This window comes from Syngnathus scovelli, chromosome 2 (genome assembly GCF_024217435.2).
Source record: "Syngnathus scovelli strain Florida chromosome 2, RoL_Ssco_1.2, whole genome shotgun sequence".
Classification (NCBI taxonomy): domain Eukaryota; kingdom Metazoa; phylum Chordata; class Actinopteri; order Syngnathiformes; family Syngnathidae; genus Syngnathus; species Syngnathus scovelli.
The window spans coordinates 22,385,027-22,408,703 of NC_090848.1; the positions used below are offsets into that span (position 1 = coordinate 22,385,027).

Here is a 23,677-nt window from a genome sequence, read left to right on the forward strand (position 1 = left end):
AAGGAAGATATACAGACCACAGATATCAAGACACGGAAGCTCCTAACCATGCATGGAGGGTTCCATCCCAAGTCCAGCACCCTGAGACTGTACACTAGCCGTAAAGAAGGAGGCCGAGGACTAGCGAGCGTGAGAGCCACGATCCAAGATGAAACATCCAAGATCCATAAGTACATCAGGGATAAGGCCCCAACGGATCACGTGCTCAGTGAATGTCTCAGACAATGGGCATCAAAGGAAGATGAGGTGCTGGAGGGACCATCATGGAAGGACAAGCCCCTACATGGGATGTACCACCAAAACATAGCTGAAGTAGCTGATATCCAGAAATCCTACCAATGGCTAGAAAGAGCTGGTCTGAAGGACAGCACAGAGGCACTGATCCTGGCTGCACAAGAACAGGCCTTGAGCACCAGAGCAATAGAGGCCCAAATCTACCACACCAGACAAGACCCCAGGTGTAGATTGTGCAAAGAAGGTCCTGAGACAATCCAGCACATAACTGCAGGGTGTAAGATTCTGGCAGGTAAAGCATACATGGAGCGCCATAACCAAGTAGCTGGAATAGTGTACAGGAACATCTGTGCAGAGTATGGACTGGAAGTCCCAAGATCCAAGTGGGAAACACCTCCAAAGGTGGTAGAGAATGACCAAGCCAAGATCCTCTGGGACTTCCAGATCCAGACAGACAGAATGGTAATGGCGAACCAACCGGACATTGTGGTGGTGGACAAAGAGCAGAGGAAAGCCGTTGTGGTTGACATAGCCATCCCAAATGATGGTAACATTAGGAAAAAGGAACATGAGAAACTTGAGAAATATCAAGGGCTCAGAGAAGAGCTGGAGAAGACCTGGAGAGTTAAGACTTCAGTGGTACCTGTGGTCATTGGAGCACTAGGGGCAGTAACCCCCAAACTGGAGGAGTGGCTGAAACAGATCCCAGGAAAAACATCTGACATCTCAGTCCAGAAAAGTGCAGTACTAGGAACAGCAAAGATACTGCGTAGAACCCTCAAGCTCCCAGGCCTCTGGTAGAGGACCCGAGCTTGAAGGGAAAAAGAGACCACCCACGGGGGGTGAGGAAAAGTTTTTTTTTTTTTTTAATTACTTTATTTCATTACAAAACATAAGGCATTTTGTTTTAGCCTTTAAGTCTGCCATATATAGATAGATAGATAGATAGATAGATAGATAGATAGATAGATAGATAGATAGATAGATAGATAGATAGATAGATAGATAGATAGATAGATAGATAGATAGATAGATAGATAGATAGATAGATAGATAGATAGATAGATAGATGGCAGACCACACAGCACCACATATATATATATATATATATATATATATATATATATATATATATATATATATATAAACTTTTCCTCACCCCCCGTGGGTGGTCTCTTTTTCCCTTCAAGCTCGGGTCCTCTACCAGAGGCCTGGGAGCTTGAGGGTTCTACGCAGTATCTTTGCTGTTTCTAGTACTGCACTTTTCTGGACTGATGTCAGATGTTTTTGCTGGGATCTGTTTCAGCCACTCCTCCAGTTTGGGGGTTACTGGCCCTAGTGCTCCAATGACCACAGGTACCACTGAAGTCTTCACTCTCCAGGCCTTCTCCAGCTCTTCTCTGAGCCCTTGATCTTTCTCAAGTTTCTCATGTTCCTTTTTCCTAATGTTACCACCATTTGGGATGGCTATGTCAACCACAACGGCTTTCCTCTGCTCTTTGTCCACCACCACAATGTCCGGTTGGTTCGCCATTACCATTCTGTCTGTCTGGATCTGGAAGTCCCAGAGGATCTTGGCTTGGTCATTCTCTACCACCTTTGGAGGTGTTTCCCACTTGGATCTTGGGACGTCCAGTCCATACTCTGCACAGATGTTCCTGTACACTATTCCAGCTACTTGGTTATGGCGCTCCATGTATGCTTTACCTGCCTGCATCTTACACCCTGCAGTTATGTGCTGGATTGTCTCAGGACCTTCTTTGCACAATCTACACCTGGGGTCTTGTCTGGCGTGGTAGATTTGGGCCTCTATTGCTCTGGTGCTCAAGGCCTGTTCTTGTGCAGCCAGGATCAGTGCCTCTGTGCTGTCCTTCAGACCAGCTCTTTCTAGCCATTGGTAGGATTTCTGGATATCAGCCACTTCAGCTATGTTTCGGTGGTACATCCCATGTAGGGGCTTGTCCTCCCATGATGGTCCCTCCAGCACCTCATCTTCCTTTGATGCCCATTGTCTGAGACATTCACTGAGCACGTGATCCGTTGGGGCCTTATCCCTGATGTACTTATGGATCTTGGATGTTTCATCTTGGATAGTGGCTCTCACGCTCGCTAGTCCTCGGCCTCCTTCTTTACGGCTAGTGTACAGTCTCAGGGTGCTGGACTTGGGATGGAACCCTCCATGCATGGTTAGGAGCTTTCGTGTCTTGATATCTGTGGTCTGTATATCTTCCTTTGGCCACCGTATGATTCCTGCAGGGTATCTGATTACTGGTAGGGCGTAGCTGTTAATGGCTAGGGACTTGTTCTTGCCATTGAGCTGACTTCTTAGGACTTGCCTTACTCGATGGAGGTATTTGTCTGTGGCTGCTTTCCTTGTTTCCTCGTCAAGGTTGCCATTTGCCTGTAGAATTCCAAGGTATTTGTAGCTGTCCTCAATGTCTGCTATTGTTCCTTCTGGGAGTGAGACCCCCTCTGTGTGGATTACCTTTCCTCTTTTAGTCACCATGCGGCCACATTTCTCAAGTCCGAATGACATTCCGATGTCAGAGCTGTAGATCCTGGTAGTGTGGATCAGGGAGTCAATGTCCCACTCGTTCTTAGCGTACAGCTTTATGTCATCCATGTAGAGGAGGTGGCTGATGGTGGCCCCAGTTGGTATCCATAGCCCGTCTTGTTGATTATTTGGCTGAGGGGGTTCAGTCCTACACAGAACAGCATTGGGGACAGAGCGTCTCCTTGGTATATACTACATTTGATGGTCACGTGTGCAAGTGACTTGCCATTGGCTTCAAGTGTGGTTTTCCACTGTTTCATCGAGTTGGCGATGAAGGTTCTCAGAGTCCCATTGATGTTGTACAGCCTCAAGCATTCAGTGATCCAAGTATGTGGCATTGAGTCATATGCTTTCTTGTAATCAATCCAGGCAGTGCTCAGGTTGGTACGTCTGGTTCTGCAGTCTTGGGTGACTGTTCTATCCACCAGGAGTTGATGTTTTGCTCCTCTGGTATTTTTACCAATCCCTTTCTGAGCAGTGCTCATGTATTGATCCATGTGCCCGCTGATCTTATCTGATATTATGCCCGACATCAGCTTCCATGGCCAATCACCTGGTAGTTGGATGGGACTGTACCCTTTGAAGGATCCTTCTGGATCAGGATCGTACGCCCTTGGGTTAGCCATTCAGGGTGAGTCCCATCCCTTAGCAGCTGGTTCATTTGTGCTGCCAGGCGCTCATGGAGAGTTGTAAGTTTCTTGAGCCAGTAGCTGTGGATCATGTCAGGGCCTGGTGCTGTCCAGTTTTTCATTCCTGAGACTCTTCTCTGGATGTCTGCCACTGTGATGGTTACTGGGTTCTGTTCAGGGAGCTTGCTGTGGTCCTTTCTCAGAGCCACCAGCCACTGTGCATCCTTCTTATGTGATGCCTCCCGCTCCCATATATCCTTCCAGTACTGTTCAGTTTCCAGCCTTGGTGGGTCTGCTCTGCTATTATTCCCCTGCCACTGAGTGTACACTTTCGCTGGTTGTGTTGTGAACAACCTGTTTATTCGTCTGGCTTCATTCTCTCTTGTGTACCTCTTTAGGCGGCTGGCCAAGGCTTGGAGTCTTTGTTTGGCAGTTTCGAGTGCTTCAGGTATGGGCATCTGGCTGTATTTCTTGGGAACTTGCTTTTTCATTGCACCTTTCTGGGCCTCTGTCATTTGGCTCACTTCTCTCCGTGCTATCTTTATTTTGGCCTCCAGCCTTCTCTTCCATGGTGGGCACTGTTGTGGTCGCATATGGTCATTCTTCTTGTAGCCAAGCATTTCTAGGATCACTGCTGCTGAGGTGTATATCAGCTCATTGGTTTCAGTGATGGTAGCCGTAGGAATTGTTGTCAATGCTGCATTCACATCTTCTAGGAGACTTTCTAAGGGTACTTCACTTAGCCTCTGCAGTGTGTATCTAGGTTCCCGAGCATTCATTCTCACCGTGATCTTGTTCTTCAGGTCAGTTGCTGCCTCGTTCAGCTTGATTGTGCTTATTGGGGTTTCGTACCCAACCTCTGGACTTGTACATGGATTTAACTCGTCTCTGACCTGGTGCTCTGGTTGACCTTTGCTATGGCATTTGTGTTGTATCTCATCAATCTCGAGCTGTGATAGCAGGTGCCGTTTATGGATATTGGAACATTGAGCTACTAGTTGCTTGGCCGATAGTGTCGATATATCTCGCCCATCTCAAATGGGCGATATATATATATATATATATATACACTTTTTAAATTTATTATTTTTTCCATTTCATTACAAAACATGAAAAAAAAAATATATATATATATATATATATATATATATGTATATATATATATGTTTTAGCCTTTAAATCAGCCTTTTGTCTTTGATTCTCAGTATTATAGAATCTAGTCAGGAGCCGGATTGTGTGGTTCGGTGGGTCAGACTTGGTCTATGATCTTGTTGATGATCACTGCTGTATATTGTCTCAAATATCTCAAATCTGTATGCATATTGACCTCATTGTTTCATTTGCAGCTGATATACATTTCATAGTCACAATTAAAACATTTAAAATTTTACTGTCAGTAATATTGTGCCCCCCCCTCCTCCTCAAGAAGTGAATCTATTTGTAACTCTGACTTTTCAGTGATAAATAAGAGGGAAATTATTCTTTGATGGGTGGCCATTTTAAATCATCCAATATGGATAGAGCATCCTAACAAGTACCAGTGTGCCAAATTTCATACATCAAGACACATTTACCCTCCTTACAGACCGGATTAAGATATTACTGCTTAATTCTTACTCCACAAATAGCTTATCAGAATGCAGTTTAGACTAGTAGGGACGCATAGAATACTATTACTGTAAAGCAAATGTTTGAAGCAGAGAAAAGAAGAATGTGACACAGGAAAAGCCAAATCAAAATAATTTATTTTTTGGTGACAATTCTTACAGTTCTAGGATTGTGTCTCAAACACTTGTTTGATCAATTATCTATATTTCCTTTGACAATCCCAACCCAAAATCAAAATCAATAAAATAAGCCAAACATAAAAGGACGGGGTGGTGGTCATTTCTGCCTGTCAAGCAAACGCTCGCAAAAATCATTTCACATTTTCCACGAGCAGATGTATTTGGACATTAGTGCATTTCTTCTTAATTTACATCATTGGTAAAACCCAAATGGCAGCTCCAGTGATTGCTTATTCATTTACTGCACCTCCACACCCAAAACATCAAATTTCTCTCTGCTGGCATGTTGAATGGTTCATGCAACGCCGCATGATTCCAGTTGGTTTAGTTAATGCGATTTCACAAAACCAGCCTACCAATATTGGGAGAAAAGCCTCACGCAGCAAATAATAAATATGTAAAAAGCAATACATACAGTGAGCTCAAACCTCAACATTCTAAAGTAACCATTTTTCCCCCTCAAAAAAGGCAGACTCACTCTAAAAAGCGCAATCGGGTTTTCCCCTGCTGTCAAACTTCCAAACTTGCTATTGAAATTTCCCACACATCTAGTGAAGGGTTTTAAGAGCTAACAGCACAACCAACTATACCACTATGGCATCTGCAAAAATCAACTTTTTTTGAGCCAATATATCCGTCAAACCCCAACAAAGACATTCGGCGGACTGTATGCCTGTGCGCCGCCATCTCAGGCAGCTTAACAATGACAATTACTTTACATCCAAAAGTAGCTGAGTGCCCAGCTAACGGAACGCTGCGGACTCTGACGCCGTGGCGGTACTTCAGGACGATTCAGACATTCCGCAACCGCCAATGGTCTTGTATCGTCCCTGCTAAACAAAAATGTAAACGGAGATCCTCCTTGATTATCAATGTTGTGAATCCAAAACATTAAGATAGAAAGCATTGCAGAAACTGAGGAACATGTCAGGCAAAACTTAAACTCATTATCTTCTTATATTTGCCCGCTGCAACTCCGAAGCCAATCGTGAATTGGGATCCGACAAGCTTCCAGTCGGATTCTTTGCCTCTCATAAAACACATCAATCATTTTGTTTGAACAATCAATACAGAAACAGTCAACCCTTTCAGTCATACTTGCAAACCAAAGCACAGCTCAATGTGTGTTCGTTATATCTGTATATGTACATGACATATGCATGTTTTTCTCTTTAGTGCATATTGTTCTTGAAATCATAAGGTGGTAGAGGGCCACGTAGAGAGTGCCAGCATCCTACCTCTCCCAAGGCGAGCACAAATGAGAGCACCTCCATGGAAAGTCAATTCATTTGAGCACAACGCCATAAAAAGCCTTTTTAAATCACTCGTCACCAGCTGTCATTTTGCCCACAAGTCTTTGATGTGCTGCCGTGTGGAAAAAATCCAGGGAAAGGTAGCTACCATAACGTTGTTGCTTTTATGTTAATCATTTTATATAATTAGACATATATGCATGTAGATTTTCATACATCTTTTTCATAGAGTTTTCTTTTCTTTTACTTTGGCGATACTGGTGGGATATTCTGCTCTTTGCCCGCGTGCCTGTAAGTACCCTGCGGAGAGTGGCGTCGGGCAAGAGTAGGTCGCCTCTGCTCTCGGAACTTGAGGCCAGGGCCGTTGCCTCGGGGCACGTTGCTGCGGTAGTGACCTTTGGAGTCCCGCTCGCGTGTGGGCCGCCCGTCTTTGCATTCACGGGCCGCCTCTCGGTCATAACCTCGCTCTGGCTTGTCCCCAGGAGTGCCGCTGGAGCCGGGTTCCTCCGACTTGTTCACGCGCAACTCGCGCAAAGGTTGCCCCGCCGCCAAGCCGCAGGGGGCCGGGGCGGTGGGTGGGAGATCTTTGGGAGGCCGTTGGCACACCTCAGCATAGCTGAGCTTGCGGGGCTCCTAAAGAAGGGGAAGGGAACATGACATTGGTCATCATGACTTTGGTCAACAGCTTTGTGTGTGTGCCTTAACTTATTTTTAAATTTTTTAAAAATGTCTGTTTTTTAGTAGAACATCAGGTTTTTGAGATGTTTTTGTTTCTTGTTTGACCGATAAAAGCTTGCTCAATATGGATTTTACCTTGCCTTGCAATTTATAGCTATAACGTTTCAGAGAAAAGAAATCCACCCCAATAACCCTCAAATCATATGGTATATATTAATAAATATCACTATATTATCATGCATCTTCTACCGCTTATCTGGAGTTAAGTCACGGGGCAGCTTTAGCAGGGAAACCCAAACTTCCTTCTCCCTGGTGAATTCTTCCAGCTCTTCTTGAGGGATAATAAGGCATTCCCAACCAGGCCAGCCAGGAGACAAGTCTCTCAAGTAAGGAGGGCTGTATATCATTAGGAATTTAGCGATGTCAATACCATTACTCCTTATCGATGCCAATATTTATCACTACTCATCAATGTTCGTATGTAAATTGATTGAAGTAAGGATGTGAACAAGAAGATGAAAAATATTAATTTATAACTACTTTATTGCTGCAAGGGGGAATAACACGAGCTACATCATGTACCTTCAATGTAAGCTTTCAACAAGGCAACAAGCTTTGCAGTATCAGTAGCCGTGACAGTGATACTGAACATTTAAAATGAATGGTTTATGTACTGCTTCAACTGTTCATGTAAAGCTTCAACAGACTGCAACTAGTCATCTTTATTTTCCCTCTTTTAGCGAGAGTGAATGGGGGTTCTTGTGTGCGGATGACTGTGGTGGCTTTACTGAAAAAGAAAGCAATATAACATTAACGGCCAGATGTTATTAGCGGAGTTAACAATAACAAACATTGCAAGCCTACTATGACTTGTTGCCAAAGGATGGTCAAAAGAGCTGGAAGGATTCGTTGAAGATGCGGCGTTTGCGTTAGCATTAGCCGCTCCATGTAAACAGTCAAACACGGCAATCCAATTTGGTACCAGTACCAAAAAGTACTGGTCCACGGTATGCATCCCTACTCTCCAGCGTGTCTTCCCTGGGGTCCCCTATCGGTGGGGCATGCCCAAAGCGCCTCACCAAGGAGGAATCTAAGCGGCATCCCCAATCAGATGCTGCCTGAGCCACATTACCTGGCTCCTCACAACAGGAGGAACAGTGTCTGGACTGAGTCCCACTCAGATGACCGAGCTTCTCACCCTCTCGAAAGGAAAGCCAAGATACCCTGAGGCGGAAACTCCTTTCGGCCGTTTCTATTCAGGATCTTGCACCCTCGCCGACCCTGCTGAAGGTGTAGAGCTGGTCCACTGTTCCACGGCAGGGACAAAAAACACACTATTCCCCCTGAATCTCAGATTCGACCTCCCGACGGACCGTCCTCTCCAGCACCTTACCAGGGAGGCTGAGGAGTGTGATTTTTCTGTAGATGGAACACCGCTCCCCTTTCTTAAAAAGTGGGGGACCACCATGCTGGTCTGCCAATCCAGAGCCCTAAGGAACTCCGGGACAATCTCATCCACACCAGGGGGGCGTTGCCACCAAGGAGATTTTTAACTCGGTCGGTGACTTCAACCTCAGAGATAGGACAGTCCACCTAAGTCTCCAGGCTCTGCTTCCTTAATGGAAGGTGTGTCAGTGGAATTGAGAAAGTCTTCAAAGTTGTTGCTCCACCAATTCGCAACGTCCCGAGTTGAGGTCAGCAGCACCCAATTTCAATAATTGCGTAAACAGTGCACTGCACCCCCACCCGAGACGTCGGATGGTGGACCAGAATTTCTTCTAAGCCGTCCAGAAGTCGTTTTTCCATGGCCTCCCCGAACTCCTCCCATGCCCGGGTTTTTGCTTCAGCAACCACCAAAGCCGCGTTTCATTTGGCCATCCGGTACCTGTCAGCTCCCTCTGGAGCAGTGTTTCCCAACCACTGTGCCGCGGCACACTGGTGTGCCGTGAGAGATGTTCAGCTGTGCCGTGAGATTGTCCAATATTAATTATGGAGCGCATTGTAAACAGGATTGCCAAACCACTGGTCAGTTCGCGCAAGGCCTGGTCAGCTACTTGCTAATCTTGCATGCGTGGAGAATCGGAGAATCTTGAGATTTCATGTTGTGTCGGTCTGATTGTATTGCATCGGTAAATATTCCATTTATGTGTGTGTTGCTGTGTGCTTTTGCTAACAGTGACAGACACTATGACGGTTGTGGTGCGTTTGTAGTCCGATGGAAATCAGAGCATGCAGTTCAACCAGAGAACCTGGATTGTTAATTTTTCACCAACATAAAATACACAGTTAAGTCGAGACACCTTGACTGTGATAGCCACTCAGCTGCTGTCAGAACAGCAGAGCATCTTTAGAAGTGACATTGTTCTTATTGTCGTAATATTTATAGCGCTAGTCTAAAACAGTAAACAAAGTCATGTTGATTCTTTTGGATTTTAATCACAATCACTTTCAATAGTTTATTCCTTACACTGTCTATAACATTTTTAAAAAACTCACTTTTATTTAAAAAAAGAAATACAATTAAAAGAATATTTAGTTTATCCAGCCATTCATCCATCCATCCATCCATTTTCTGTACCGCTTTGTCCCCACGGGGGTTGCGGGCGTACTGGAGCCTATCCCAGCCATCATCGGGCAGTAGGCGGGGGACACCTTAAACTGGTTCGCAGGGCACACAGAGACGAACAACCATCCGCACTCGCACTCACACCTAGTGCTCAATCGGCCTACCAAACATGTTTTTTTTTTTTATGTGGAGTGTCCGGAGAAAACCCACGCGGACACGGGGAGAACATGCAAACTCCACACAGGGAGGGCCGGAGATGGAATCGAACCCGCACCCTCCCAACTGTGAGGCGGACGTGCAAGCCAGTGCGTATTTTTATCAGTGCGTATATTTAGTATTTATTTTTATTCAATTATTCAACTCTTCATACATATATAGGAATAGGACTTTACGTCTTTCGATGTACCGTAATTTTCGGACTATAAGTCGCGGTTTGTTTCATAGTTTGGGTGGGGGGGGCGACTTATAATAAGAAGCGACTTGTATGTTTTTTTTTTCAAAAATGTTCAAAAAAAAAAAAAAAAAAAAAAAAAGGGGGGAAACCGCGTTAAACGAACCACGATGTAGCAAGGGATTACTGTAATTTGAATTTCAAGTGATGTCAGCAGCGCAACGCGGCGTGGCGGTTGTTTACAAAAAGGACAAAGATTGATCACGGAATGACGAAGATGACGAAGGGCCCCACGTACTACCAGCATCATTAGCGGCTTTGTTTCTAAGTGACACGGAGGACGAAGAGTTTGAAGGACTTAAGGATTTGGAGTGACACAGAAGGTTTGAAAAACTATTATGGCTTTTACGCACGCCCTGTCCTACTCTACGGAGCTCTCTTTCACCTCCGTGGATAGAAGTTGGGGACCGGCGCTCGGCCGGGTGGCTGTCCAGGGACGGTGGATGGGGCTCGGTCATGGTTTTTACGCACGCCCAGTCCTATTCTATGGATCTCTCTTCCACCTCCGTGGCTGGAAGTCCACGCCGCCACGCGCTTGGAAGTTTGTTTTGTTAAATAAAGAGCCGTTTACCAAACCCACGTCTTTCCTTGTACTTTGTTAACGCTACAATATAGTTATATACTAGATCTGTGGAATAACGACGACGGTGACGTCAGGGCGCACGCGCGGCGTTGTTGACAAAGGATGAGGAATTTGATCTATGGATTTAATGATTTAGAGTGCACAGATGGTTTGATAATATTATTGCTTATATAATAGTTATTTGATATCTAATTTATATATCGTTATATGGGCCTGTGTAATATTTTGAAGTGCAAGCGCCGTCAGCGGCGCGCACCCATTGTTAACAAAGGACGATCGATGGATTTAATGAATTGGAGTGACACAGATGGTTTTATAAACGTGTTATTTATGTAATAGTTTTTTTAATAACTCTGAATGTTACGTCAGGCCCGTTCTCAGCTCTTTGTTTGCGTTTAGGTCACGTTGGCATACCTATTGTTTAGCCTGTTGTTGCTCGTTCATGTCTGTTCTTGGTGTTGGATTTTGTCAAATAAATTTCCCCCCAAAATGCGACTTATGCTCCGGAGCGACTTATATATGTTTTTTTTTCACGTTATTGTGCATTTTATGGCTAATGCGACCTATATTCCAGAGTGACTTTTAGTCCAAAAATTACGGTAATATAACTGATTTTAATATAGAAGCTGGTGTAACACTTAACAGATTTTGGTGGTGTGCCTTGAGATTTTTTCCAATGAAAAGATGTGCCGTGAATGAAGGTTGGGAAACACTGCTCTGGAGTACCACAGGCCAAGAAGCCTAATAGGACTCTTTCTTCAGCTAGACGGCATCCCTTAACCTCGGTGTCGACCCGCAGGTTCAAATGTTGCCGCCACGAAAGGCACCGACCATCTTACGGCCACAGCTCTGATCGGACACCTTGACAATGGTCCGATCATACTCTATGTCTCCCTCGGGACGTGAGCAAAGTTCTGTCTGAGGTGGGAGTTGAAGCTCTTTCTGACAGGGGATTCTGTCAGAAGTTCCCAGCAAACCGCCAAGTTTTGGTCTGCCACGTCAAACCGGCATTTCTCTCCACCATTGGAGCCAACACATCAACAGGTGGTGAAATCCAAATCCGCAAATCCAATGATATAAAGTGTTGATCATCAAACTGTGACCTAGGGTGTTCTGACCACCATATAATGCAAGGTTTATGCCACATTGGCCTTAAATTTGCAGAAAAATGATGATCTCTAATACTCAAGAGGTCCGTTTGTAGCTTGAAATTTGTTGCTGTAACTATGACAGTAAAAGTCGGCAGTTCCTCACCACCTGAGGAGGCGCAGGAACAGCAGCAGGAAGAGGTGGTGGCGTGGCAGGCATCAGTGGGGTGGAGGCCGAGGCAGAAGGCGACGCAGGAGGCCTCCAGCTGTGCACAGCTTGCGTGGAGGAGGCAGGGATGACGGCGGTTTCAGTAGGCACGCTAGCAATCGCTTTGGAAACCACCGCCGCTGGCTGGTCCACGTTCTTCTCCCGACTCCTGATGTTATGGCCAAATCAAAACGTCTCACACCTCCAGCAATGTTAAGTGTGGACTTACTCTGCCACACTGTTACTTACCTTGAGGCCAGTGGTGCAGGTGGTTGTGTGACAGACTTTGCAGCAATCTGGCTCGGACTTGAGCATGTCAAACCATCTACAGTGACTGCACTTGTACTTGCACTGCTTTCTTTATTTTCCGTTTCCATCTTTAAATGACAAAATATGCATGTTATAAAGGTCATTACTATATGAAGTGGTACCTTGAAGTTTGAATGCCACAAAGATTATGCAATTTGTTGGTGAATAAAATGTTCCTAGGGCTTTTGAACACTTCATGACATCACAATAAAAAGTATTCAGCACAGCCAACACAAAGATGAATTAAGTCGTGTGTTCCTTTTGCCTATTTCCTTTAAAACAATATTTACGTTTGGCAATGTGTGAAATTGTTGGTAGGGCAGGGGGCTGCTATCCATGAATGTCGAAAAATTACTTTATTCCCTTAACTGGTCTCTTTGTCCACACAGGCCTTGACTTCTGCTAGAAGACGGAAGCAGTTGGATGCCACAAACACTAGGCACAGAGCGAGGCGGAAAAGGAGAGTGCACAATTACAGTATTTTCCGCACCATAAGGCGCACTTAAAAGCCTTCAATTTTCTCAAAGAACGAAGATGCACATTTTAATAAGGTGCGCCTTTTCTGTGGACCGTATTTCAAAATCTGTAAAGTTGTTTTGCCACGCAGACGTAATATACAGGCGTACTACGTAGACACGATGAACCAATTAGAGGACGTTATGTTTTCCGTAGATTGGGGCAGTAAACCAATCAGAGGACTGTATGTAATGTGAGCCTCCGCCTCGATTGATAAATAAATACTATCGTTTGTGCAAAGCAAAAAGCATTAGGACCCTCTAAAATGGCATTGACAAAGAGACATCCTTACAAGGCACAACTCGAGCTTTCTGGAAAGCTGGGATCATTGCCGAAAAGTAACGTGACATCGACGAAACAATGACAAGATGAAACCAGTCATGTTTAATGGCGAACTTCCCCAGCTGTTTAATTTGGATACAGAAGATGAGGACTTTGATGGATTTGCGTATTAATATCGATTAACAATGTGAGTACAATACAGTATATGATTAAATAATTAAATAATTAAAATAATTTAAAACAAACAAAAAAAATAGAACCACCACAATGGCTTTGTTAGATTTCGTAGCTGAAATAACAACAGCTATTGAAAATAAACGATATGCTGTAAGTGTCTTCTTAGATCTTAAGAAAGCTTTTGATACTGTAAATTATAAAATACTGTTAACAAAACTTGAGAGATATGGCATACAAGGTATGCCACTCACTTGGTTAAACAGTTATTTATCAAACAGGAATCAATATGTGCAATTAATGGACTTCAAATCAAAGCTAAAGCAGGTAAAGTGTGGGGTTCCTCAGGGCTCAATATTAGGCCCCTTGTTATTTATTTTGTATTTTAATGATATGTGCAAGGTCTCCAGATTACTCAAGGCCGTAGTTTTTGCAGATGACACGAATCTGCTCTGTAGTGGGGACGACCTGGACCAACTACTGGATATTGTGGGTATTGAAATGGAAAAATTACAGAGTTGGTTTGACACAAATAAACTTACATTGAATTTAAGTAAAACAAGGTATATTATATTTGGAAACCGTCCGACAAACACAGACAAAATTCTTACAATAAATAATATAGAAATAGAAAGAGTGAATGAAGTAAAATTTCTTGGAGTGCTAATAGATAAAAAATTAAGTTGGAAACCACATATATACGTATATCAAATCAAAGATCTCAAAATCACTGGCAGTATTGTATAAAGTAAAAGATCTTATAAACCAAACATCATTATATTCCTTGTACTGCTCCTTCATACCCATACATTATGTACTGTGTGGAGGTGTGGGGCAACACATACAAAACAAACACAGATCCAATCTACATTCTACAAAAAAAAGCTATATGACTTGTAAATAATGTTGATTACAGAGAACCATCTAACCCTCTTTTTGTAAAACTGAATGCACTGAAATATAATGATCTAGTCGATTTTAAAACCATCCAACTCATGTACAAAATAAAAAATAATCAATTACCAAACAGTATCCAGAGGTTGTTTGAGTGGAGGGAAAGTACCTATTATTTAAGAGGAACCCTTATGTTTAAAAGAGATTTGGTGAGAACAACTTTAAAGTTGCATTGTATAACAGCTAAAGGTGTGGAATTATGGAACGCCAGCACTGACGAACTAAAGAATTGTAGTTCTTTACCTCAGTTTAGAAAAATGTATAAAGGCAAAATACTGATGGGATACCGTAGCATGCTGTGAGGTGTTTAAACTGCTTTTGTATTTATCTAAGGAGGTGTATGTATGTATAAGTGTGTGTATGTATAATATCTATATGTGTATATGTATATGCATATGTATATATATATATATATATGTATATCTTTAACATATCTGAAAATGGACAAATCTTGACGGAATCAAGCAAACGTGGTTACAAGGGGTAGAGCTAGATAAGCCTAGGCTTCCTTCTACTCCCTTTTGAACAAATAAGATTTTTATGATAAAGTGAAAATTTATAACGCAATGTTGTTTTTTTCTTTTCTTTCTTCTCTATTGTACTATGGAGTTATTATTTTCAGTATTGTTTACTTTCTTTTCTTGTATTTCTTTAAATGTTCGAAACAAACAAACAAAAAAAAACACCAAAAAAAAAAAAATAGAATAAAGTACAACTGAACTCACTGCTTTGCTCCTGTGATGTTTTTTATTTTTTTTAAAAAACGATAATCCTGGCATGCATGCGCCTTATAATGAGGTGCATCCTATGTGTGGATTAAGTACAGAAAAGCCTGCAGAATTGAGTCTGTGCCTTTAAATCTGATGCGCCTTATGGTGCGGAAAATATGGTAATGAATAATTGTGGTCACAATTTTGACTTCTACAATTAATTTAACAACGTGAACATTAGCAATATTTAAATTTAAGATGCAGGAAATGCTGTATAGCTACCGTATTTGCCGGTGTATAAGTCGACTCGGTGTATAAGTCGACCCCCTAAAATTCGACGGAAATTTACGATTTTATGATATATCCTTTGTATAAGTCGAGCTCAATTGTTGCATTATATTAAACTTCAAAATTCAATCAGAAATATGCGAAATTTATTGACGAAATGTGTTCAAATTCCGGGAGGCCGGGCGCATGCGCAGTGGCCGGAAATAGCTCCAGCCGAGCGGATCGGCTGTTTATAAGCACCGCAGAGGAGATCGCGGAGCCTCATTCGACTTCCAGCGGCCGGCGAGCTCGCGCACGCCGCCCGGCACCACCGGGAGGCCGGAAATAGCTCCAAGCCGAGCGGATCGGCACTTTATAAGCACCGCGGAGGAGATCGCGGAGCCTCATTAGACTTCCAGCGGCCAGCGCACTCGCGCACGCCGCCCGGCACCACCGGGAGGCCGTGCACACGCGCCAAGTGGCCGGAAATAGCTCCCGCCGAGCGGATCGGCTCTTTATAAGCACCGCGGAGGAGATCGCAGAGCCTCATTCGACTTCCAGCAGCCGGCGAGCTCGCGCACGCCGCCCGGCACATCCGGGAGGCCGTGCACACGCGCCAAGTGGCCGGGAATAGCTCCCGCACAGCGGATCGGCTGTTTATAAGCACCGCGGAGGAGATCGCGGAGCCTCATTCGACTTCCAGCAGCCGGCGAGCTCGCGCACGCCGCCCGGTTCGAATTTTCTAAGTGCCAACGGCTCTTGCGCCATAAAGAGTCCGCCTCGGCTGGTTCCCCATGTCGGCCAGAACAAGTGAAAATTCGGCCTCTTCCCCTGGAAGTCCGGCCAAGTTTGGCGAATATTTTCTAAGTGCCAAGGACTCAACCGCCGTAAAGTGTCCGCCTCGGCTGGTTCCCCATGTCGGCCACCACAAGTGAAAATTCGGCCTCTTCCCCTGGAAGTCTGGCCAAGTTTGGCAAATATTTTCAAAGTGCCAACGACTCAACCGCCGTAAAGTGTCCGCCTCGGCTGGTTCCTCCGGTCGGCCAGAACAAGTGAAAATTCGGCCTCTTCCCCTGGAAGTCTGGCCAAGTTTGGCGAATATTTTCTAAGTGCCAACGACATTCATTTAGACATGGCGATTGAATGTTTACGTACCGGTAGTTATTGTCGTTGCTTGACGCGCGATGACTCGCACATTCGCTCAATACCCAGTACTTCCCCCTAGCAGTCATCGTCGCTGCCTGGCTTTCGATGTCCGTTATTGAGGTGAGAATATTTGAAATTGTTGCTGAGGATGCGTGTTAATGCGACCAACGCTTTATAATGATTCAGTTTCTCGCTGTTTGATGAGCCTGACGGACGCACACCCACGCACAATGAGATGCATGAGAAACGGCCTTGGTTACCATCACATTTGAAGCGATGAATACGAAGTTAAATTTTATGACTCGGTGTATAAGTCGAGGTCGATTTTATTCGGTCGATTTTGGATCGAAAAAGGTCGACCAATACACCGGCGAATACGGTAATCACTTTCTAGCAGCGCGCCAACTACCATCCTCATTAAGCCTCAATTAAGATGTCTGAATAACATTTAAGAAACTAGCATTGTTCTCAGTTAGTCCTTGGAAAAGTGTAATTCTTGGGTAAATTAGATTTTTATATAATAATTTATTCTGAACAGTTGCACGACGCGATAACAGACACTCCATGGAATGAAAACTTGTCACGTGACGAGCACCCACCCACACACACAGTCACCCTTTTATTTTGATTGTGGGAAAAAAAGAACTATAGACATTTCATTTTAGAACCATAAATTTAGTTAATAAAATTTCAATTATGAAATATGACTTGACATGTTCATTTTAAAATGTGTGAACTGAACTTTGAACCAGTTTGTGTAGAAAATGAACTTTTCCAACACGGTTGACAGGAGTGTGTTTTTTTTTTTTTTAAAACATGTTCAATAAATACTGTTCCAACATTAACTGCTTTTCTAATTTCAAAACAATCGTGTAAATAATCGTGATTTGAATATTGGAAAATAATCGTGATTATGATTTTCACTCATAATTGAGCAGCCCTAGTACAAAAGACTTTTGTTCTTACCTTGTCCCTGTACAAACCACGAACAACATCTGACATTCGGTTCTCAAGCACGGGCTCTCCTTGTGTACTGATCACACAGCCCGGAAGAGGGGGGAAATTAGTTGCAGCCAAGTCAAATTTGGGAGGAGGAACCTTAACCTCGGCCAGAGGTACGGGCCGCTGCAGTACAAGGATATGCAGACAACTGGTTATATCATCAGAACAATGGCATTTACATGACTGTCCACTATTAAAGTGAGCGTACCATAATCCGTTCGTCTTCTCGCCTTCTCCGTGTCCCTCTGTAAGTTGTGCTCCGTCTGAAACGCAAACACTCAGTCAAGGGTTTTGGCTGAATTTAGCACCCATAAAAGAGAGACACAATGAACAATACAAAAAGAAGTGATAGTTACCGTCCACGTCCAGCCATGCTATTGTCATCGTTGGGGTCCAAGGAGGAAGACGAGGAAGACAGATGTGAGAACATGGAGCTTAGGTCAGAAGCCGCCTGTGCCGGGTTGGAGGAGACATGCGGCTGTGGACTGCGCAGTCCTGTCAGACTCTCCAGGGGGACAGGGGCGATGGACGTTGAGGTCACCTCATTTGTCCTCACCGGGGGCTTCACGTGATTTCTGGGGGAGAGGAACACCGTCGTACACATGGCATGTATTGCAGACATAGTCATTTGCTACCCATGGTTTTCTGTTTTTACCAATTTGACACTAAATAATTTTTGCAAAGAAAATGGGGGATGGAATCACATGGTATCTACAGGCTTAAGGCAAATTCAAGACTTTGCAAGAAGTGTAATGCCACAATATTACATTACTTAGATGTAAAATCAGCATCTTTTTATAAGTGACTGAAGCAAGCGAGTTATAAATTATAATCCAAGTTTTATTTACACTCAACCATGCCCCAAAAATCACTCCACTTTGTTGCAGGCATCAATTCCCACAGCTCAACAATTGGCACTGCAGCAATGTTGCAAAATTGTTGCTTGCGTCCTTTTCCATACACCGACTTTAGGTTATTGAGGATTATTCGCTCCTGATCGAAGTCTTTCCACAGCCTCAAGTGAGTAGATGTAAAGCTAGCATTCTCTGAAGCATCGATGAATCCATTTTATATAGCGAGTTTTTATTTTGAATTGCTTTGTGCAAACACCTGCTCTAAGAGTTTGGCGTTTTTGTCAGTAGAGTTTGGTTGTAGCAGAAACGGATGTGACGTCAAGTTGTTTACTGGGCAGCCCCCACCACACTATTGAGTATTACATCAGATTGCTTGCTTATGAATGAAACCCTGTCTTTAAATTATTTTTTTTTTGATATCGCTGGATGACCCCGATAACCTGATAAAAAAAAAAAGACCACCGTCTGCCAGACAAACAGAAAGACCATGGGCGAGTACGACAGCGCCGCCCTTCAAGATTGAGACGTCCCCGGGATCCACTCGGCCTTTCGACAACACCTGGTTCTAATGATAAATGCAATAAATAAGTAGATCAAAAGTCTAGAGTGCTGCTGTCGAGAGCTCTGAGGGCTGGGGTCTGCATCAGACTGTCTTGCAACATTAAAACATGGTGCGGCTTATACGTATATAAACAAAACAGGATTTTCTCCCAATTTAAGATGATGCACCTCATATTCAGGTGCGGTTTATGCTGCGTTCACGCTAACGTCGTTGCTCGCGTTCCTAGCGACACGATTCAATCACAGTGAATGGAGTTCGTGCGTGCGTGCCAGCACGTCTCAGTGCGGAGCGGCGCGTTTGGGGTGTGCAATGCAAAAACACTCATTCCGCCTCTCTGCGGAATATTAGGTTAACTTTTGATGCAGTACGCCTCACGTCAGTCAATCAGCCAATTCGGGAACGTACAAAGTGACGCACCACAAAGAAACATCTCTTTCCTGACAATATTCTTTGTGTATATTCTCTTACAAATGGTAATTAAACATTAAAAAACTTGCAGCTTATTGTCCGGTGCTTATATATGAAAAAACAAGATTTTCCCATAATTTTTTGCCTGTGTGTTTTCTAATCACGTGCGGCTTATAGTCCAGAAATTACGGTAGTTGCATTTGACGTAAGTTTACAGCAGCTTTTAACGGAAGCACTGACCGACTACAAAAGAATATTTTCTAGAATACACCGACCCTCAGATCTCATAATCTTCATGGTCATTGGGATAGAGAGAGTAAAGTGCCTAACTTTGTCAAGGAAGAGAGAGAGAGAGAGAGAGAGAGAGTGAGAGTGAGAGGGTGAGGGGGAGAGAGAGAGAGAGAGAGAGAGAGAGAGAGAGAGAGAGAGAGAGAGAGAGAGAGAGAGAGTGAGAGTGAGAGTGAGAGAGAGAGGGAGAGGGTGAGGGGGAGAGAGAGAGAGAGAGAGAGAGAGAGAGAGAGAGAGAGAGAGAGAGAGAGAGAGAGAGAGAGAGAGAGAGAGAGAGAGAGAGAGAGAGAGAGAGAAAGCCAGTTACTTCACACCTCCATGTCCCTCTATGCGTCATGATTTCATCACTGGGTCGAACTGGAAGAGAGCTGGGAGATTTTTTTCATTGACAAGCGGGGGTGCAGCACTCAAAGTTTTTTTCAGCTACTAATTAACAGTGTTTTTACTTTGGCTCAAACGACAATGTATGATGCAATCGGACACTAATGTACATTGACTGTGTTCACTTTTACTTTCTTGTTCTGGGCTTTTTGGTCAACATTCTTATTATATGGCTCTTTAATTTGTAATCCATTTTCTTCTTGGATGGTGGATCCTGAACTTCTGAATTACAGTGACTAGCAAAGGGACATGTTTTAATTTTTGAAGAATCAACAAGTGGGACACAATCGGGAAGGGGAACAATATAGCATACGATATTTTTAACTTTTTCGGAAATACAAGTGAAAAGAGCTTAGAAAATTATTCGGTCTCCTTGTGTTAATAGTTTCTAAAATCGCCTACAGCTGCAAATCTTGTCATCTCGAGACTGGAATCTTGCCCCATTCTTCTTTCCAAAAAGCTATGACCCAGTGCACCACAAGACATTCAAAGCATGAGAAATCTTTTCATATCCTAGTCCTGCTTAAAACTTCTCCGAAACTTTATCTCAGACCTGCCTGATCTGTTCCTTGATGGGCTGAGTTTGGAGCCCCTCGACTAGTTTTGTCAAAAGAACCGATCGGTACCAACACACAAAAAAATATGTTGATACCTGCTTTTTGTGACTACCGAATATCTAACTTTTCACTCGGCAAGCTGTGTCAACTCTTGCCGGAACTGAAGGGGCCAGTATACGCATGCGAGCAGCACGGAGCAGCACTCAGCGGCGCTGAAGAAGCGGCAGTCCGTATTTTGCTACGAATTGTTTCAAAGGCAGTGACAGCTGATACAAGAGAGTGAGCGGCCACTCCCCACCTTGCATTGCATTATTTTTAATGTTATTTTTACTATGTTTACAACATCTTGCAGCCGTTTCATCAAACGCTGTGGAGCTTATGCCAGCAGTAATTGCACGTGAACAATTGCATTGACTTCCGTCTATGCAAGGAAAGGGGAAAGTAACGTCTATAAAGCATCTCAGCACATTTGTAGTTTTTTTTGTGTGGCAGGGTTCCCGCCACCCTCCTCATAGTTTTTTTTCAGGCCAGTAAAAGCAATACAGATGCCGTCAGGCCATGACAGTGGTACCATTCACTGTTTCAACAGAAGAGTTATAAAAACATTTAAACAGTTATGAAAATACTGTCAAATCCTTGACAGTGCTGCTTTAAAAAAATGTTACAAATATCCCATTAATTTCTTTCCACTTCACCATTGGTGTTGATTCCTCACAGAAAAAAGTACAATTTTGTATCTATTTTTGAAGCCTGAAATGAGGCCAAAGGTCCAAAGGGGGTGCATAACTTTTGTAAGCCACTGAAGGAGAGCGACTGCCCTCACAGGAAAAAGCTGCTTCGAGATGGTTAAATAGATTTTACCTTGAACATGCTTGATTTTCTTTCTGATCCTCTGAGACAACTTCATCATTTCCTTTCTGTGTTTGTTTTGCGTGGTACACATTACCTAAGGTTCAATGATGTTAGTCAGCCTTTAGACAGGCACACTAACTGATTACAGATTTGATGACTCCTGTGATACAAATGAGAGGACACACCTTCTTTTAATAAGTAATTAGCTCCAATTATTTTTCAAGCTTTTGTTTGTTAACTGTTTTGTCCATGCTTGTTTCATCTTTAATGATACTTTTGAACCGAAATTTAAAATTAATGTCTGGTTTCCAATGATTTTTCTTATTCATCATCAACTTTGTCGGTTTCAAACTGTTGCCGTGACCCTTGTGAATTTTCTTTTAATTAGCAAAGGTATATCAATGCCAATTTAGCAAATAAAATCAGTTTGAATGTACCGTATTTCCCGCACCATAAGGTGCTTCGGGTTACAAGGCGCAGACTCAATTGCTGGATCTATTTTGTATTTAATCAAAACACCGCATTATCGAGCGCATGCATGCCATGACTTAAAGGGCTAGAGACACCGGTATATGTATAAATCGGTTTTAGTTAGCTTATGGGCTTATAAATATAAATTGACGCTCGAACCAACGAAAAGGAAGCTGTTGCTCTGAAAAATATAATTTAAATTTGCCGCACAGACGAGTTTGACTGCACCGAGCCGCCAGCCGGAAGTGACGTCTCATGATGTCTCAAGTTGTACGCGTTTAGCTTCAGTGAATGTAAACAAAAAGAGAAGAGGGGCCAGCGCGGAGACGTCGGGCCAGGTTTGCGGCCAACCCAGCTCGCCTAGCCGTGCCTTCCATTATCCTGGCGTACGTTCGTTCGCGGGACGACAAGATGGGTTGAGTTCGCCTGATAGGATCCACAAACCGGACAGTGCGTGCCTGCTGTGTGCTCGTGTTCACAGTGGCCTGGTTGACTGTCATCTTTCCGGACTCTGCTGTGCATCGGGAGCGGCTAGCATGCTATCACTCTTATTGTTCATCTTCTTGTTTTAATTTTCCTGTGTTGTTTACTTGTATGTGCGTTGTGAACTCTGTCTTGTCACCCTGGGATAGTGAGAAACGTAATTTCGATCTCTTTGTGTGTCTTGACATGCGGAGGAATTGACAATAAAGGAGACTTTGAGACTTTGACTTTGAAAAGTATGTAGAAGCGTGACGGGAGGGGCACAATTCAGAAAACGTGCTCAGCTCGTCGAAAAAATGCGATTTAAGAACTAAAATTAAAAATGCACCCAAAACCTAAACCAAACGCTGCAGATGTTCATTTCTCCATACGCAGTGGTCAACTCGGCATTCTACTCTTTTTACTATGCCAACCTAACCACAGTAACGGGAGAGGCACAATTCAGAAAACGTGCTCAGCTCGTCGAGAAAATGCGATTTAAGCAATAAAATTAAAAATGCTTATAAAACCTAAACCAAACGTTGCAGGTGGTCATGTCTTCATGTGCCGAGATCAACTCGGCACTCTAAAGCCCCCAAGAGCACTTTTTACGATGCCAACCTAACCGGAGTGACGGGAGGGGCACAATTCAGAAAATGTGCTCAGCTCAGCCCAAGTGAACTGCTAGATTCATCATATTCTGCGTCAAAAGAGGTTTCTGAATCGGATAAAATGATGCTAATATTGCCGCTAGAAACGGAGCTGTCGCTATCATCTGCCATGTCGTTTGGGTTTGTTGACATCCAGATGTACAACATGTGACGTCACAGTAATGGCGCCGCCAGTTTGGCTTCGTGCGGGACCCGATCGATAAACTGGCATTTCATTTCAGCTTTATTCTTAGTAATCGGTGTCCATTTTTAATTTCCAATGCGGCAAATGTGTTCACTTTATACATTCTATCAAATTCCGTTCTAATTGAAAAAAAAAAAGGGATGTCCCTAGCCCTTTAAGGTAAATAAAACAAAAAAACGTCATGGGAGCAAGACAGTGAGTTCGGTTGTACTTTATTCTACTGTTTAACCATGTACTCTATTGTACTCACATTATTGTTAATCGATATTCATACGCAAATCCATCCAAATCCTTATCTTCTGACAACAAATTAAACAGCTAGGCAAGTTTGCCATTAAACATGCCAAGTTCTCTCTCATCATTGTCTCATCGTTGTCACATTGCTCTTTTGCAATGATCCTGGCTTTCCAGAAAGCTCTAATTGTGCGTCGTAAGCATGTCTCTTTGTCTATGGCATTTTAGAGGGTCCTAATGCTGTTTTCTTTGCATGGCGGCGGAGGTACGTACTCTACGTGTTACGTGAAGTCCTCTGTTTGGTTTACCGCCCCGATCTAAGTAAAACATAATATCCTCTGATTGGGTGTCTGTATATTACG

The 23,677-nt window shown here is 43.5% G+C and overlaps 1 protein-coding gene across 5 annotated transcripts in view; it reads right to left on the reverse strand.

The window, feature by feature from the left end:
* Positions 1–5,144: 5,144 nt before the first annotated feature.
* Positions 5,145–23,677, reverse strand: part of larp4aa (La ribonucleoprotein 4Aa) — a 30,775-nt gene continuing 12,242 nt past the window's right edge. For 3 of the 5 annotated variants that reach the window (XM_049754638.2, XM_049754636.2, XM_049754640.2), the window contains 6 exons: positions 17,748–17,966; positions 17,600–17,654; positions 17,356–17,514; positions 12,281–12,408; positions 11,990–12,200; positions 5,145–7,090 (listed from right to left, as the gene is read on the reverse strand). In XM_049754638.2, the coding sequence (XP_049610595.1) occupies positions 6,701–7,090; positions 11,990–12,200; positions 12,281–12,408; positions 17,356–17,514; positions 17,600–17,654; positions 17,748–17,966 (1,162 nt within the window). In that variant the 3' untranslated portion in view covers positions 5,145–6,700. The remainder of the gene's footprint in view (positions 7,091–11,989; positions 12,201–12,280; positions 12,409–17,355; positions 17,515–17,599; positions 17,655–17,747; positions 17,967–23,677) is intronic. The other 2 variants (XM_049754639.2, XM_049754637.2) reach the window with 1 other exon arrangement.